Raw genomic sequence first — 18191 nt, 5'->3', positions numbered from 1 at the left:
ATGGAAATGTAAATTAGTTCTGAAAAACCGAAAGCTGAATATTGTTCGCGAGATGTTCTTTTCTGTTCCTTCAGTGTCACTATCAAAAGACGGGACGAGCATGATGTCGAGTGCGGCATCGATCGCTCCGGCCGGCCATCCTCCACCACCACAGCGCGTAGGTCATGTAATTCATGTAGTTCATGTAGCCAGGCACACCGGACCGGGCGGGATGCAAATAAAAACGTGCAACACGCGGCTATGTAGGGATGGATTGCGGGACTGCCAATAAGGCCTAGTCAGTACAATACTTAGCAACGGCGTATTCACAGCCATGTGGAGAGAACACTCAGCATCGTCTAAGTTGCAAGTAAAACAGAATATACCAGACTACATGGCTGGTACATTAATCTTAACGGTTGGAGCGCTCTTCCTCTTCCTCTTCCTCCCCTCATCAATCAAGTCATCTACAATATCACATTAATTAAGCGTGGCTTTCAGGCTAATTCAAGGACGTTCCCCGCGAGTGCAATCAATATGTATATGCAATCAACTGCAAACATTTGGAAATTTGACCGTTGGATTGTGAGGCGCGCCTCCACGGAGCACTGGGTGGTATATAGACTTTTGAAATTCTCTGTGATTTTTTTTTTCTTTTTTGCACCAATTCAACTCTCTGGCGCCATATCATCCAAAATGTTTTTTTCTTTCTTTTCCAGTTGGCAAAAAAAAATTAAAAATAAAAAATAAAAAATAAAAAAAGAGTTCTCTCTTTGGAGCGCTATCCCGCCCGGCCAGTCAGTCAGCCAGACTGCGCAGCCAGATAGGGCTGTTCTTGTCCTGGTGATACAAAACACATCCCCGCCTCATGGACGGACGTTGCTTCGAACCCATCAGCTGAAGCCATAATTGTGTGCAGAGCAGCATACATACCTACCGGCCGCGCCGGGCAAGCGTACCCATACCCAGCAGCAGCACCACAGCGCAGCGCACATCGCCCAATCTGACAGTGGGCGTAGTGCTAGGTATCGATACTGTGCACAGCGAGGTCGAGAGTTGGGTCGAGGTGGAGCAGTAGTGCTACTGTAGGGTGGAGTAGTAGGTGGAGTAGGTACATCCTTAGACAGTGAGTGTTACCCAACCCTGGCCAACAAAAGCTATCCAGAGAGACGTTGGGCCGGTTCTTCCTCTCACGTACAGACAGACGGTAAGAATACCTCTTCTTCCCCGGCCCTCTCTCCCCCCGCACCCCGGCTTACCCGCCAAGTTACATACCACTGACATGCACCCGATACAAGCAGCACCGATCACCACCACCATCATCCAGCAGCAGAAGGGAGAGGGAGAAAACAGAGTGAGACAACTCGCTTCATTCCCGGTATCTATCTATACATGAGCTGTATGTGCCTGTCATGTCATGTCACTGAAGTCGTGCACCCAACCCAACCCACACACCATGCACCGATCTTCTTTCGTCACCCATATCTCGGAATCAGATCGGATCGCAACATCTCGGGACAACCGGACCACACACACACAGAAACAAACCTCCGCCAGCTATCACTCTATTTGATCCGGGAGAAAACAAATGTCCCTTTTTTCCCGGCAGCGTTGCGGTGATTGGCGCCCACCACCCACCCCACCCCTCCCGGTCAATACCGCCTAAAAACCACCCGGGGAGGGGAGGGGACGAGGAAGGCACTGATTGGCTGCGCCTGCCAAACAAACGGCTTCCACGTAAGCAGCCATCAACGGTACAAACCGAGTGATTGGCCGTGATTCGGAGTACCCACCGGTCCGGTTGGCAGACACATCGCGATAAAGCGTTCCCGACATTAGGCGGGTGCACTCAGTGGGGTTAGTAATCCCCCAGCAAGGCAAGTAAACGAGATTTGGATCGTACGAGAACCATTGGACTACATTCCATCTATCGTTCTTGCACGTTTGGCCGGCTGCCGCCGCGGTGTAACTAGCTGGCTGGTTCATCTATGGCTATGGGCGAACGGTCTAGTCCAGAGATCACATCACTCTACCTACCTATGGGCCTATGGTGGTGCCTGGACGAGTCCTAGACCGCAAAACGACCTATGCGCTGTCAAAACGGGGGGATATATATAACCACGGCCTCTAACTCGGCCTCTAACTCGGCCTCTAACTCGTCCTTGGCCGGCTGGCTAGATCCCACCCCCCATACAAAACCTGCCTTACAAGATCTAGCCCCCCCTTGCGTTTCATGATCTGAGGGGGGTGGGGGAAGTAGAAAAGAAAAGCAAAGAAAAAAAATGAAATTCTTCTGGTTGGGAGATGGGGAAGGGAGGGGGGGGGGGGGCAGACAGCTAGAACCCTGGACAGGTCAGGGCCGGACTGGACTGGACTGGGCCAACGTGGGTGAAACCCAGCGTTCTGGGACTGAAACAATGATCAGCGAACATAAGGCACAGACCGCAGAAAAAGCAAAAGCAATAGAACGAGGAAAAAAAAGAAGCTAGAGAGGGAGATTGATTGTTGGTTGGTTTGCGGGGTTACACAAGGGGCCCTTGAATTTTGAAATGACAGTCCAGGGGGGGTTGTGTTGAGAGCTAGGAGGAGGAGGAGGAGGATGGAGAGGACTAAAATAAACTGTTTCCCGGAGGGTGTTTAAAGATGGTGCAAGAATTCAGAGAGCAGAGTGCACTTTTGTATGTTGTTTCTTCTCTTCCCCTTGGGTTTTCTTTTTTGAATGATTGCTAATCTTAGAGTAAGCTCCCGCTCGTTTTAACTAAAGTCGTTTTCGCAACTGTCGAACCGGAATTCCTTATATATATATACACTTAGCTTTTGCTCACACATAGCTGCACTGTACAGCACAGAGGAACTTTCATCTATCGATATCTCTAGCTTTCTTCACCACCACCACAGATCGTATCACATTAAAGAAACACCCAAGAATTAGACATACCTACATATCTTACTACACCCACATACTACACCCACACACCCACCCAATATGTCCCTCCTCGCGCTCCCCAACGAGCTCCTCCTCCTTATCGCCGACCACCTCCCCCTCCCCTCCCTCCTCAACCTCCACCTCACCAACCACCGCCTCCACCACCTCACCACCCACCATCTACACACCCACGCCACCCTCGACCGCCACAGCTACGGCATGGTCCTCCCCGCCCTGCACTGGGCCGCCTGGTACAACCGCCTCTCCCTCGCCCGCCTCCTCCTCACAACCATCTCCCCCCTCCCCCCATCGACGCCAAAACGAGCGAGCACGGCAAAACCGCATTGCAGTGCGCCGCCTGGCAGGGCCACACAGAGATGGTCCGCTTCCTTCTCGACCACGGCGCCGACATCAACGCGCGCGACGACAGGTTTGGCAAGTCGGCGCTGCACCAGGCCGTGGTCCGTGGGCGCGCAGAGGTGGTGCAGCTCCTGCTGCAGCGCGGCGCGGACGTGGCGGCGCGCGATCATGCTGGGATGACGCCGCTGCTGTGGGCGGTGAAGTGTCAGAGTGCTAGTGAGTCGCTGGTGGGCATTTTCAGGATGCTGCTGGAGAAGGATGCGGCGACGGCGGCGGTAGTGGGTGGTGAGGGTGGTGAGGGCGGTGAGGGCGGGTGCGGAGAGGGCGTGGTGGACGCGCAGGAGTATGAGAGGGGTGAGACGGCGCTGCATTGGGCTGTGTGGCGGGGGCAGCGGTTGACGGTGAAGCTGCTGACGGAGTTTGGGGCGGATGCGGATGTGGCGAGTGTGGATGGGGAGACGGCGGTCGAGTGGGCGGTTAAGAAGGGGGATGAGGAGATTACGAGGATGGTTGTGGGGAGGTATGAGGTTGCTGAGATGCTGCTGGCGGAGGAGAAGGCGGTGGGTATGGAGGGCGGGGCTGGAGGTGAGGGGGAGGGGGAGGGGGTCGGCGATAAGGAGGAGAAGGGGAAGAGGTGGGGGAGGAGGATCAGGAGCATAGGCAAGGTGGTGGGCAGGATGTCGCTCATGAGGCAGTTGGAGAGGAGGCAGGTTAAGGAGTTGGGGGAGGCGTGATTTGGCTTTGAGGGTTTTGTAAGTATTGAGTATATATGTAGCTATCAGGAGTTTATCAGTGTTTTTTTTCTTTCTTTCTTTCGTTTGGTAATTGGAGTTATGGGGTTTATAGTTATAGTTATAGTTGGTATATAGTTGAATGTACGTTTTAGTAGGTTTTGTAATGAAGCTTTCAATAGTCATCTTACTGTTCATGGTCTTGAGATAGTTAGAGTACCTGTCACTGAGTATCACCACTCAATCGCCTATCCTCACTCAACAGATCACTCGTACACGACCAAACCACTCCCGGTCTGATCACCCACAAACCGAGTGACCCCTCATGACGCCTATTCCCCACCACAACCCACCACAAGCGAGAAACCCCAAATCTCAACACTTTCGAGCTCCTCATCACTTAGTCTAGAGCCACGAGGACCACTCACCAAAATCTAGAACACCCTGTTGCGACTCTCGCTTCTGAAGAATAGACGCCCCGCCGCCCCCCCAACCTGCAACGTCCTGTTGCGAGATTTAGATCTGGATCTGTTTCACCACCACCACCACCACCACAGACTATAGATCTAGATCGAAACACTAGATTGAAACACTCCCTCCACACGCCGTCAAACCGTGCCCGTGCCTGGTAACTGCGAATAATCATCAATATCCACGATGGAGTAGTAACAGGATTTGAAATACTTGAGCTTTGAATGACTAATCAGGCAATGTCGGGGAGGGGGGGAAGGGGGATGTACTAGTCGCTAACTAAATGTAGATCACGGCGCTAGCCGGTTTGGAGAGAACAGTAGGGAGTGCTAGCGTGGTGGTGGGTGCTGGGCTTGGCGGGGATCTGCGGGCGGTCTGTTGGTCGTGGGTTGGGTTGGGTTGAGCTAGCTAGGTGTTTAGCTGCGTGTTTAGCTACATGTAGATAGCTAGGGAATAGGCCAGTGCGGATATGGCTGTAGAGTATGCTCTAGTCTCTAGGTTGGTTTTCTGGGGAAGCTGATAACGGTTGGTGTTAAGCTTGGAGTTTGGTTTAGTGCTCTAACTCTTTTGCGGAATGTCAGTAGATGCCGGATGCTTCATCATGATCAAATGACCCAGGAAAGGCACAACTACAAGCTAGCCCTACGCGTATTATCAGTATACGTATAAACAGCTTCATACAACTGCGCTTTGCAGCAATAAGGGGGAGCTAGCTAATACGAACTATATGTAGTCCGGGGTTAAGACCTAGGCAAGCCATTTATGGAGGCTATGTATCCAGTACCTTACCCCACCGGAATCCGTGCGTACTAATATATTCGGACACTTAGTGGCTATTGTTTCATGGGCACCACTGGGAGATAGATTCTTCATTATGGACAAATACTGAGGGGTGAAGACGACGCGTCTACATGGCCGCGGCGAAGGTCTTCGTGAAGTCACTAGTACCCGTGTACTTAACGCTAGAATAGCTAGGCCCGTTTCCTGATGGCGGATTCTAAGTCTTGCGGTACCCATATAGTCACTTTAATGAGAATATGGCTCGTATTATCAGGCTCGACACGACCTGTACAACTATTTTCTCTGTTGGTATCGGCGGTAGGAAAGGATCTTTCAACTATTTCTCATATCAGGATTTAATTCTCAGATTTTGACATAGCGAACAAGACAAATTGCTACTTAAATATATGGTATTGTTAAGTCTCTTACTTCAGGAAAGTAATAGGTACAAGCACTTACCTATCCCTACGAAATTAGATTGACAGCGCTGTGTACCAAGGCGTGAAAGAGAACCAATCGAGCATCCACGGGTAGTGTTGAGTATCTAGATCTTTCAGTAACATCAAAATCTTTAGGGATTGGAAATCTCTCAATTCTAGTTACGTTGGAATCTATTACAATCGCATTTGTGTCTAAATATTTCTCAGCAGCCTATAGTAACAAAATCTCCCTAAATACTGGCATGTAGCCTATCATTAATATTTTAATACTAATATTACGAGCTCGGGCCAGGCTCATTTGAGAATTTAACAGAATTTCCAGCTGTCTTCTCTGACGCAGCTGCGTTTTCTGGCTTCTGGCCAATAACCACAAACCTTTACATCCTTAGCCTCGAACCGGATATATAATCGAAAGGGTGACGCAAAACTTACATCCGATAATATGAATGCACCTTCCTATCCAAAAGCTCCGACCTCACTCTTGCCAGCAACGCATCAATATCCGCAGTATCCCACTCCAAAACCCTCGTGAATAGTGCCAACGAAAATCCCTCCATACCCTCCAACAAGTTTGCCAAATTCTGTCTCCCAATCTCCTTCAACGCCGGAGGAGCCGGCCACGGTGCTGTAGGGATTTTGAAAACCCTCTGTCTAACGTTCACGAACCCCTGCTCCTCCATCCAAGTGCTCATATTCGTTGTATCGAATGCTTTGCCAACATTTCCCCCAGACTCGGAGAGTAGCCGGTACCACTCTGTCACGGCAGATTCGGGTGGCACAGAGTTGTCGTCACTGAGCTGTTCTAGTGTGGTTTCGACGGACTCGAACCAACCGCCGGGCGAGAGTGTGCGATAGGCGCGGGAGAGGAATATGGGCCAGCAGGGAATAGAGCCGGCGAGGGCGCGGGCGTGTATAAAGTCAAAGCTGCAAGGAGGATGAGTCCAGTCTTGCGTGATATCATCCACCTCAAATTCAACATTTAATGGGACCCTATCATGCATCAGCACGCTGATTCGGGTGCAATGATTCTGTGTAACTACCATGATGGTTGTGTAGGCGATAAATCATTCCCTACAATCCTTGCACAGGGAAACTTGTTTGACATTTCAATAGCCCAGATCCCGGTGCCGGTGCCAACATCGAGGATGCTTTTTACGTTTCCAGTGAGGGGTGCATCGTAGAGCTCGCCTTGTAGTACTAAGGTATAAATTTGATGGCTAAATAGGTTTGGGTCAGCTTTCAGTCTCTTGATACATGCAGAAAGACTTACAATAGATTAAGCTGATCGTTTTGTTGGATATCGTTGGGCGCCCAATAAGCGCCTTCTCTATACGAATGGTATCTGCCTCATGATATCAACTAACGATTCTCTATCAAGGCAGGAGGGGGAAGTGATTACCTGCGACCATTTTCGTACTTGTAATCGAATATGGTAGTTGCAAATGTCGTTGTATCACTCACGCTGTTGTGGCCGTAGAGAAAGAGGTCAACTCAAAAAACAATCAAAAGTCGTAATAGAAAGGAAAAAAGAAGGGGAAAAAACGTACTATCCAGTGGTGCTGGATGAACTACTTATAGTATAGTCATCATCCTCCGAATCGACGGTAATAGGGCCTGAATATTTTGATTTCATGGCCATTTTTTCGAGGTTTAGGTAGATCTTTTCTTGACAAAGCTGTAAGGGTATAGCAAGCCCGGTGGCCGATATACACTCTTGAAGGGATGCAGAATATACTTATTTGAACAACATTGGCCCTTTTATAGAGTAGGTAAAACAATTGGACCCCGGTGTAAACTTGGAATGAGGATGCTATCGTCGATCATGTGGTAATCAAGATAGGCTCGTGTTTATATAGGTAGCCTATACTCAAGGATTGTTAAAGACCTCTATGCAGAGATGGTGCTGGTTCAAACTAGTATGTACGTATGATGCGAGGTAAATTGGCGGGACAAACACATGCATTTCATGTACCGGTCTAGCTCTGACATCATGGTGCGAGAGATTGGTCCTTGCAGTGTAATCTCATGCTTCGTGATCATGCGCAGTGCGCGGGAAACATTAAGTCGCTCAACAGCCGTGGCGGGTTCAAGTGCTGAAGTCTCTAACCCTCTACTGGCATTGATCAGACTTTAGATTCGAATTCTCTTACATTTGTATTGCCGTAAGTATTCAGGCTTGGACGATACGCGCAGTTAGGATTGGATTGTACTCAATGAATGAAAACCCCGACAAAAGTCTGCGCAGCACGTGCGCGGATACTAGCTAGGGTTACCGGGACATTCTCCCTTTCTGACGTTTATACATCAGATGGAAGGCAATTAAAGTAATATCAATATGTATGATCACATCACCGTATATCCCAGTTAATTAACGTACATGGCCTGTAGGATTGGTGAGACGAGGCCTGATTGTGGGTGATGGCTTGGATCCATGGGAGGAATTGGAGAGAGGTGAGTTCATGCATATAATTCGCGCCTGGGGGTTCATCGTAGCACCAGACTGTCCTTACGGTTCAATCCTACGGCAGATATGACCTCGGTCGGAGTGCGTATGTGTTTAGCTAACCATTATCAGTGCTCGATTACGCTACTTTTACATTGATCTGATTCAGACTATCGTGGATTACTACAAACAAGTTGACGAGAAAACACCACGTACTCAGTACATTAGTGGGCGCAATGCACGTTCCCGCTTATTGCCTTGTAGGATGGATACGCGCTATTTACATGTATTTTTTCGCAAATTGGTGGATTCCCCTAGGACACTTCCAGTAACACGAATACATGTACTTATACCACCAGGTATTCATTGTGTAGGCACTTTAGATAGCCGGCTCGCTAAACTTACAAGGCATTAATTAATGTGACCTTTCTCAGTTAGCAGCTTCTATTAAGGTACCTAAATACCTAGCACAGAGATAGATAGAGTACCGTACATCTAAAGTAGTGGAGGATTGCAATGGGTATGTCGACTTGGCACTAGTACTGTATCCACTAACAAATTGATGCCAAGCTTTTTATTGAAATCAGTTTTCTAGCCATCCCTCCTTCTAGCCCTTCACCACTCTACAGGACGTAACTGACTTCACACGGCACCTTACCCCTGTTGGAAGTTCCCTCCAGGCCGCCCGACCGAACTCTTGAAGAAACCTAGCTAACCCATCAGCCACTCGACCTCATGTTTCAAATGAGCTCTACTCTCTTGGTTTTGACATCAACATGGGGCCCAACACGGGCCGGACACTAAAAAGAAAGAGGAACACCATGCACTGATGTTCATCCCACTCTCTCTTAATTTGACTCAAGATATCACCGGATACTAAGCTTGTCAAATGATGCAGGTTGCTCCATTTCTGGATATAAACATACACGGGCTAACATCACGAGATTAGTGAATATTCACCCTCCATTACGATCGCTACTTTTACTCTACCACAGAAGTTTAATTCGAGTAAATTCACCATCGGAAAAAGGGGAGAGAAAGAAAAAAATGCGTTTCTACAGGTGTCGTCCGGGAAGGCATGCATGCCCTGATGGTCATTCGAAACCGAGTCGATGTACAGGACGAGTATAGATCGTGATCTCGGCAGATATTGCTCATTACTTGAACAGTAATGCATACAGGCTCTGGTATCAAACCAGTAGTTAAGGTTATTTCCTCCCGTCCCCGCATTTCCGCGGACCCTAGACATCAGGCGCTTCTATTTCATAAGAACAACGCTTCAAATACTGAGCCTTCACCCGGCTCTATCTGGAGATCGAATATGCGAGGATCTGGATCACCGTTGGTCATAGCGGTTTCTGCAGAGATGAACTCGCCTGATGATGGGCACGAGACTATTGTGGACTGATTCTTGTCTTGTATCGTCCTATCTTAATCTTGAAAGTCTTGAGGCCCAAGCTAAGTCTAGGGACGAACTTCATAGCCAGGGCAGGCTGAGCTCAATCCAAATTCAGGGTAAGAACCTGTACGAACCTGGCTTTTCGCCATCAATAACTCCCAAAAGTAAATGGGGGGCTAGTATCGTTGGCAAATAATGGCAGATTAAATGTAAGGTCAAAATGAATACCCGGTTTATAACTAATGTGAAGAAGGCTGGGCACTAGAGAGAGCCAGATAAAGCCTAGTTTTGGGCTATGAAGTATTATTTGGAAGTTTTGAGAGCTATCTCGAAATTTGAAAAAAAGGTCTTAAGAAATTGATTCTTGTCATCAGGTCTCTCGTGCCCATAATTAGACCTGCCAGTCTAGACAAACAACGGGACAGCAGCAACGGCTCGCGAATATCGGAGAGATACAGGTACTAAAGAAATAATATGCTTGAGTAGATGGCGGGAACATTGGACTTGGGTTGTGGCAATGTTCCGGCTGTGGTCCTGAGTAGTGCGGTCTAATGAACATATATCCCCTGATACGCGCTGTAAATCAGGGCTATGCTAGCACGCGTGAGACAAGGAGAGAAAATTATCTAATGATACCTATGCGTTACCCATGGGCCCGGAAGACATGCCTTGCTCTTCATAACAAGGAGAGATGATGCTTTGAGCTGCTTGAGATGTACTAGGAAAATATAAATAGCTTATGGATGATATCCTTAGCCCATAAATATTGGGTTGATCAAACCTCCACACAGAGATGATAAGAATCTCGGTAAATCTCCGAAATTAAGAAATTTTTTGACCAGGGCCCGAGTGATATTTCATGCAAAGAGGCAACGATACAGGCCCCTTTCGGTATTCTTCGGCTTGTACCGTTGGTGGAGAGAACACCCTGCTGAGGTACCCGGCTACCAATTAACATTCCTCGAGTTGGGCTTTTACAGCAGAGACCTATGGCTGGTGTCCCTACAGATGTGGCTGCAATGTTTGAGCTTATTGGGGGGTTCTTGGCTATTTATGTATCCGCGTCCCCTTATGAATTAAGACATGTTTATGGGTTGATAGTTCGGAAGTTATGTAATCGAGTCTTAGGAGCCTATACATACTGAAATTCAATCTCCCAAGTAATCGTCAACCCCTGAGTAAACCCGTTTAACTCTTCACATAAGATCACCACATTGATACTAAAGGATTAGTAGCACTCATATTACAATAAGCCGCCAAGCCACTCCTGAATACAGAGAAGGACGACGGCAAATAGTGTCACTTTCTCTAATTGGGGAAACTCAATTTCGGGTGTGCATATATTCTAGTGTTCCAACAAGCGGCCGTCTTTTTTTTGGTTTTTAATGACAGAAAATAGAAAGAGGGGAAGATGACAAAAGACGAATTATGAAAAAAGACGAATTATGACAAAAGAAAACACTTGAAGAGCTGAGGGGTTATGAATGGATATTTCGAAATGAGAGGATGTGAAATAAAGAGCGTATCAAAAAAAAATAACGGAAGTAGAAATAGTACAAAAGGAAAGGGCCTAGAGAAGGCGCGGGGGTAAGACAGGAATCACAAACTAGGAGATAGAGGAAGGGAATCCTCGAATGGAAAAGAAAAGATGGAATGATAGAAAGCCCAAGAAAAACGGAAGAGACCCACCCCCACCCCCACCCCCACCCCCACCCCCACCCTAAAACATCTTCGGTGGCATTCACCTCAACTCAATAATCACCAGCGAACTTTAGACCTCAACACCACGTCTCGGGCCCCGAATCCTGAAACGTGTTCTCTGAATCTCTACGCTGTGCTTTTCTCTCAAATGTTGCAACATATTGTCTCTTCTCGAGAACCCATTCCTACCTACCTTGTTACAACCAGCAAAGGTGCAATCCAGCAGTGACTCCCTAAGCTCATGCCTTGTGTTGCAGTGACGGTTGAAATCATTCTTGGTAGTGAACACATGTGTACAGTCGTTACTGAGACATGTAATGTGAAGCCTTCTTTGGAGCCGTTGACACTTGTGGGGGCCGCTATATAGTGGCACAGAATGGCCAAGTTAGTGTAAGTATGGGTTGTCATAGCTGTGGGAGGTGCTTACATCAGATTCCCTTTACATTTCCCGTTGCAGAGCTCGGGGACCGCTGGGGGAGGGTCTTGGCGCTCAACGATAGGGTGATCATCGATAATTACTACCAGCGGTTGATCCTCTGGTCCAATGGGATTCAGTTGTTCGGGCCTAAGCGGTTCCGGTAGGTCAAGTGGTTCAAATGGGTAGAGATACTCGGGCCAGTGTAAATCGAATAGTCTCAGTGGGTTGAGATATTCCGGTGCCTCCTCAAGCGGCCCAACCTGGAGAGAATTTCGGCGCTCAACGATAGGGTGATCATTGACCTCTACTGGCGGTTGATTATCTAGTCTTGGGGGATTCAACTGCTCAGGTCTAAGCGACTCGGGGAGGTCAAGTAGTATAAATGGGCCGAGGCATTGGGGCCGGTGTAGATCACCCCACTGGTAGAGAAGTGGCTCATCAAATAGCCCTGGCTGGTTGAGATACCCGAGCCCGGGGAAATCGTGGTAAAGAAGCGGTCCGGATAGATCGAGTGCATCTTGATGCTGACTGATACGACGGTGGCAAATTATTAGCACCTCAAAAAAAAAAAAAAAACCTTACCCGTTAGTCTGATCCATGACTCTAGTGTGAGACAAGGATGACCAAAAAGTAAGACAAGTGCAATATGCAAGATCCAGAGGCTGAGGATTATTCTTAGAAAGCAAGCAGTTATAACCGAGCAGTCGAAGAAAAATTTGGCAGCAATTTTGGAGAGTTGATGCTACAAAGACCGTGGGAGAGCGTGGGCTTTACATACATCAATCTACCCCCCGGCTATAGTTGCTCTCTACTGTCGCCGAGCCTGCATGAATAGATGTTTGAGTTCGTCAAGCCTGCATGAAGATATGTTTTAGCTCCTCGAGCCTGCAGACGCTATATGATCATGATGGTTTGATTTGGCTTTAGGCACCTACTTCATACGTATCCACTCTATTCTTTCGTATATGTGGGCTTCGATTCGTGACACGACACTTCTTGGCAAATCATGAGATCTCACTCGGTACATTGAGCAGCTGCGCAGGCGCTTTGTGCGAATCATCTGTCGAGAAGACAATCTTGGATCTTCTACCGTATCAGGAAGCTACAATCTTCGGTATTTGTATCCTTGGACTTTATTATGGCGGCGGTTAAGATCTCTCGTGCTCAATGATCCAGTTATCATCTCGATCAGAGAGAACTCGAGGACCATGATAGGCCACCAATCACCAGTAACCAATTCGATCCTTTACGGCATACGATTACTATCCACCCTTTTTTATTCCATGAACACTTTTTACACGCCGGAAACCGTCAGGAACCATAACCAATAGAAACAAAATATATACATATGTGTCTCAATAGATGTCATCGTTGTAATCCTGCTTAAGCTTTGTAACATAAGAAGAACGCTAGTACACCACCACTTCCGAAAGCTTAACTATTACTGACTTTTGAATGGTATAGTAGCCGAAGCCTATCGGTCAGATTTGTATATACCGCGACTACATTATCTCATAAACCGTCGATGCTGTTTCTTATGGGATTTATAAAGGCACAGCATGCTTGGTTAAGAGCTCAATAAAATAAACAGGGTCTGTTGGCATCGGCCACTTTTTTGCCCTTTGTAAAGGGTTGTCTCGACGGTTTATGGGACAATTCCTCGGATGATAACAAAGTCATTCTAGACCGACGGTACCACGCCAAGGTTCATCACTCTTCTAACCAAACATACATGTACATAGCCTACCGGCAGACCAGGTTTAAAAACAGGCCCTGCATCTGTACCCCACAATACCAAGCTTCCATCGTATCACCATCGTTCATCTCAAGAAACGGCCCGAGCACATGGACTATTCCCTGCATGGTCGATGAATCCTTCCAGAACATTAGTGGGGAGTTCTTGGTTCCACCACTGGTAGACACACGCATGCCGATACGTGTATACATGTGCACGTGCATAGCTACCACTATCGGCAAACGGTGGACTTGGCTGCTGTTACTTCACGCTAGTACTGTGAGCCGATCAATTCGAGTCATGAAGGTAGCTGGGTTGGAGATAAATATTCCGGTTTAGTCGGTCTTGGGAGAACAAGTGATGCGGATTGGGTTGGTGTCCCCCGTAATTAATTATGGTGGCCTGTGTCGTATGCAGGAATGCTTCGAATTCTTCGTGCTTAGGATAGTGTTTTTTGCGGAAAGTTATATGATAGGTACTTAGCTTGAGCATGTTTCATCGTGTACTCAAAATGTCTATACTAATATCATGATCAACAGCTACTTTTCAATATTTTCTCCTCCTATATCTGTTGGATTAGGAACGATTGAAATGTATAAACTGCAGCTCCGAGGCTCTCAGGCCTGTCTGGCCCAGGGATCATGACTCGGCACAATAATTGGGTGAGAATCGGACTCCATATGTAGGGAAGTAGGGTGTCTTTTGTACATGTCCTGTAAACTATGTATATGTATGTACGTATGCATATGCACATACTAATGCCCATTATTTTAGATTATTGCCTATTCGGCAGAATTAGTGTTATAATATATACTCGAAAGTTATGTTTAATTCGTGCGCGCATGTGCCAGTACGTACGGGGATCAAACAATCAGGCAGGTAGGCAGGTAGGCAGGTAGGCAGGTCAAAGAAGAGATCAAGATCGAGAAACCACTGAGAAAGGAAAAGCGAGAAAGAGTGTTCCAAGCAACAGAAAGAAAGAAAGAGAGAGCCTAGGATATATATATATCGTTTCAAGACAAAAAAGGAAAATGGAGTAAACCATGCACGGCCAAAAAGAGAAACACAAACAAATCCCTCCACCCTTACAAGAGCCAACCCCGCTTCGGAACCCTCCATCGACTAGACAAAACCACGCACCGGGCCCTGTACTCTAAACTGTCTGACAGGGCATGCTACCCTGTGCACATCTCTCATGTGCTGTCGCATGTTATCCCTACGTGAGAACCCTTCACTACCAACCCTATTGCATCCAGCAAACTCGCAGTCGATCAGCTGTATGTTCCTGAGCGCATGCTTGGTCCTACAGTGACGGTTGAAGTCGTTCTTGGTGGTGAAAACGCGGTTACATGAATTGTTGTCGAGACATGTGATTTTCAGCTTTCCTTGAGGACGTTGGCATTTATGGGGCCCCTATAAGTCATGGAGATTAGTATTCGATTGATGGATTTATCGGAAAGACAACATACGATAGATCCCCTTTACATTTCCCATTGCAAAGATTGCCAGGGAGAGATAGTGCGCTACCGACCGCGAGAGCTATTTCAGTGTCCGGTGCTGGGACTGGGACTTGGAGATCCTGTCCGGGGGTGTTGGGGGCCGGCGAAGATTGAATTAACTCTCTGGGCGAAATGATTGGTGCGTATGGATCAGATGGTTCGGATAGTAGATCCCACGAAGAAAGTTCCTCGAATGTATAGGAGATATCAGACTGCGGTTCAGGTAAATCAAAGTCTTTAAATCCGTGTTCAGACTCATGGGCCTCATTCGAGAATAATTTAGGTGTGTGCCCAAACGCAGTAGTGTCTTCGGCCAAGTCCTGCAGCCCGGGGTATTGACCAGTACCGTCATAGAGATGGATCTCGATCTCATCGGCGAAATTGAGCCGACGCCTATTGCCTATTTCAGTAATGAAAACTAAAAAAAAAAAATTACCAATTGATCTCCATGTCGCTGAGACAAGGAAGACCAACAAGATGTTAGATATTGTGTGCAAGGTAGTTGTAGCCGGGCCGATATTTAAAAATAGCAGCACTTCGTGTGAAGTTTTGTGAAAGAGAGGAAAGGAGATAGTCCCAACTTTATCCACATCCAGGCCCCTTCGTGTAAAGTTGCATCTTTAGCACCGAGCCTGGCAGGGTTTATTTGTCCCGCATAAATATAACGAAGTTCATTGGCGCCAATATAGTTCATTGGTATAGACAACTGGTGACACAACACAGTGAATTGAAAGTGCAGCCTTGATCACCAAATATCACTCGATTATGATATCGGTTTCTCAATTGAAATTAGCTTGGCCAGTCGTTGGCACGCCGGAGAAAACTTAGATGAAATCGTAATCAATATTGTGGTCGACTACCAGAGCAAGTGAATCTACTTCCTTGCTGGTTATGTCTTCTAGTGAGAAGCGTATCCAGCTGTGTCTGATGGGAGTAAGTACTGTAGTGGATACTGGATGCATTCAAACGGGGGTTTGAGTTCCATAGTCCGAGGCTTAAGAAGTCAGCCAAAATATCTTAAGACTCTAGATCTACCCCTCAAGGTATATATATCTGTGGGGCTCTTTCCCCCATCGATTCCTGGATTGTGCTCACGGCACTACATGTATGTATGAGAGTTGTCTTAGCTCCTCGAGTCTGCATAGATCCCCTGGGTTGATTGGGCTTTGCCAGCTGTTGTCAACTGGTGTTACACGGGCCTCGTGGTTCCATTCCCGATCATACATGATCACTCGATTCCGACACTATTTGAAATAAGACCAAAGCTACACACCGAATTCAGTTGGGGGTTATTGGATTTATTGAATTAAACACTCTTCCGGCTTACCTTCAATTGATCGATTCCCACGTCATGAGTAGGAAGCACCGGTCGATTAGCACGTAGTGTGCTCCCATCATTACATAAATGCCAAGGCTTATTTCGAGCCACAGTACCAGTTACACACGCTAGTTAAGCCACATGTCTCCTGTTCTCAAAGATATCGATGCGTGTCCCCAGCTGCGTGCTTGAGTCTTAGAGATTACCGTAAGATACTTGCGTTCTCAGATGAGATAGCAACCTCGGGTAACCGACCTCGTGCTTATCAGATTCACCTCAAATCCGTCACAGGGGCCGGTGTGAGGTTGATAAAAGAATAGTTGACTGGCAGATTCAGTCTTATCGAATGGTGGTTGTAAATTTGCATGTATGTACTGAGTTATGTACCTCGAAAATCTTCTTTGCCGAATCAGTTGTCCCACACTATTCTCGACCAGTGGATAAAGCTATTACTTCGTGTACCTGCATCCAGAGGCAGGGAGCATATATTAGTAAGAGGTGCTACAGGTACCCAAGGTAAATCCTCGGTTTGTTTAGTAATCTACTAATCTACGTGTAGTGGAAGCACTTGAACAGGGGCATTAGGTGCATGTAACAAAGATTGGGGGCTACGCCAATACCCACAATCCGTAAAGGCTTCAGTCTTACAATATAATCAACGTTATAGGGCAAGCATAAAGGACGTAATCACTTGAGGAATATGAGGCGAGAAAAACATAGTAAAATTCGTAGAGAAGTAGAAGAGAATACTAATAAGAGAAGAGATAAGAGAAAGTGGATAGTAAAATACTAAATGAAATAGCAAGCCAGTGATGCCAGTGGAATAAAACATAGAGAAAGAGAATCAAAGAGCTAAGAAATAATCAAGAACAAATCGTGGCTAAAAGCCAAGGGACATTTAAAAGGTCCTGCAGGCGAGATTTCTCACGAAACAGCTACATCAATGACCATAGCCCCGTGCCTGTCCCTTCATCCGATACTTCTTAATCGGAACATAGGCTTCGTGAACAGTCCGCAAATGCTGAATCATGTTGACCTTACGTGTAAACACTTCATTACACCCAGGGACTTCGCAATCGATGGGCTTCCCGAGCTTATGCACCGATTGACAGTGACGGTTGAAGCCATGCTTGGTAGTGAATCCAGCCGTGCAAGATTTGCTACGACAGGTAATACGAAGAGCCTTCCCGTCACGTTTGCATGCGTGAGGGCCACTGTGGAGCACCATGTTTTTAGCATACGGATGAAGGGGTATCTGGGAGTATATAGGGAGAAGGGAAGGGAGGGAAGGTACATCAAGCCTCCATTGCAATTCCCGTCACAGCAGGCTTGGGCTTGAGGGGTAAACTGGTACTCGAGCACAGAGGGCACAGTGATGGTTCCACCCGGCTGTTGGTCATCTTCCGAGCTTGAGCGGTTTAATTGTTCGAGTACTGGATTGATAGTGTTCTTTGGACAAAGCGACTCGGACAGTAGATCCCACGAGAGAAGTTTAGATTTATAGCAAATATTAGACTTCTCAAGCACGCATACATCGAGTAGATCCACTTTTTTAGGCGCATTAGATTGTTCGGAAATATCGTCAGGTACATCGAGGTGTACATTTTTAGACAGATCCAATAGGCTGTCAATCTCATAGGCCAATTCTGCTGCTAGTAGGGCTGAACGAATTGTGTGTGATATGGGATTTATCTTATGCTTACTATTCGTTAAATTAGTTTTGGGTCAAAAAAAAAGACCTACCGATTGGTCTCCCCCGTGTCTGCATGAGACATGGGGCAGGACCAATGAGGTAAAGTGGGTGTACGTGTGACATATCAGATGTTATGCAGTGGGCTAGGTTAATTGATTAGTCGTAGCTGGATGTTGAAAAATTTGGCAGTACTTCGTGTGAGTTCTTTGTGAAAGAGGGTGTGGGAATGGGCCCAATTTATGTTCTACTCGAATTTCTTCTGAGCTGGCAGCGGCATCTGCGCCCACCTACCATCAGC

The 18191-nt window shown here is 47.1% G+C and overlaps 5 protein-coding genes across 5 annotated transcripts; 1 reads left to right on the top strand and 4 right to left on the bottom strand.

Annotated features, from left to right (window-relative positions):
- Nucleotides 1-2965: 2965 nt before the first annotated feature.
- On the top strand, nucleotides 2966-3999 carry LAJ45_05870 (uncharacterized protein; the record flags this gene model as incomplete). Its single annotated transcript, XM_046115439.1, has 2 exons — nucleotides 2966-3285; nucleotides 3336-3999. 2 exons carry the CDS (start codon nucleotides 2966-2968, stop codon nucleotides 3997-3999), a joined length of 984 nt encoding a protein of 327 aa, XP_045971488.1.
- Nucleotides 4000-5962: 1963 nt separating this feature from the next.
- LAJ45_05869 (uncharacterized protein) lies at nucleotides 5963-7326 on the bottom strand (the record flags this gene model as incomplete). Its single annotated transcript, XM_046115438.1, has 4 exons — nucleotides 5963-6062; nucleotides 6120-6677; nucleotides 6728-6904; nucleotides 7235-7326. The coding sequence occupies 4 exons, from the start codon at nucleotides 7324-7326 to the stop codon at nucleotides 5963-5965; spliced, it is 927 nt and encodes a 308-aa protein (XP_045971487.1).
- A 3974-nt stretch (nucleotides 7327-11300) lies between these two features.
- On the bottom strand, nucleotides 11301-12247 carry LAJ45_05868 (uncharacterized protein; the record flags this gene model as incomplete). The annotated part of the gene is made up of 3 exons (XM_046115437.1): nucleotides 11301-11589; nucleotides 11658-12176; nucleotides 12231-12247. The coding sequence occupies 3 exons, from the start codon at nucleotides 12245-12247 to the stop codon at nucleotides 11301-11303; spliced, it is 825 nt and encodes a 274-aa protein (XP_045971486.1).
- A 2512-nt stretch (nucleotides 12248-14759) lies between these two features.
- On the bottom strand, nucleotides 14760-15332 carry LAJ45_05867 (uncharacterized protein; the record flags this gene model as incomplete). The annotated part of the gene is made up of 3 exons (XM_046115436.1): nucleotides 14760-14796; nucleotides 14853-15275; nucleotides 15319-15332. The coding sequence occupies 3 exons, from the start codon at nucleotides 15330-15332 to the stop codon at nucleotides 14760-14762; spliced, it is 474 nt and encodes a 157-aa protein (XP_045971485.1).
- A 1808-nt stretch (nucleotides 15333-17140) lies between these two features.
- On the bottom strand, nucleotides 17141-18016 carry LAJ45_05866 (uncharacterized protein; the record flags this gene model as incomplete). Its single annotated transcript, XM_046115435.1, has 3 exons — nucleotides 17141-17414; nucleotides 17495-17861; nucleotides 17944-18016. The coding sequence occupies 3 exons, from the start codon at nucleotides 18014-18016 to the stop codon at nucleotides 17141-17143; spliced, it is 714 nt and encodes a 237-aa protein (XP_045971484.1).
- Between the last annotated feature and the right edge of the window lie 175 nt (nucleotides 18017-18191).

Source organism: Morchella importuna, assembly GCF_003444635.1.
Source record: "Morchella importuna strain M04M26 chromosome Unknown Morimp01GS016, whole genome shotgun sequence".
Classification (NCBI taxonomy): Eukaryota; Fungi; Ascomycota; class Pezizomycetes; order Pezizales; family Morchellaceae; genus Morchella; species Morchella importuna.
The sequence above is the reverse complement of the archived record's forward strand: the minus strand, read 5'-3'. Positions and strand labels throughout refer to the sequence as shown.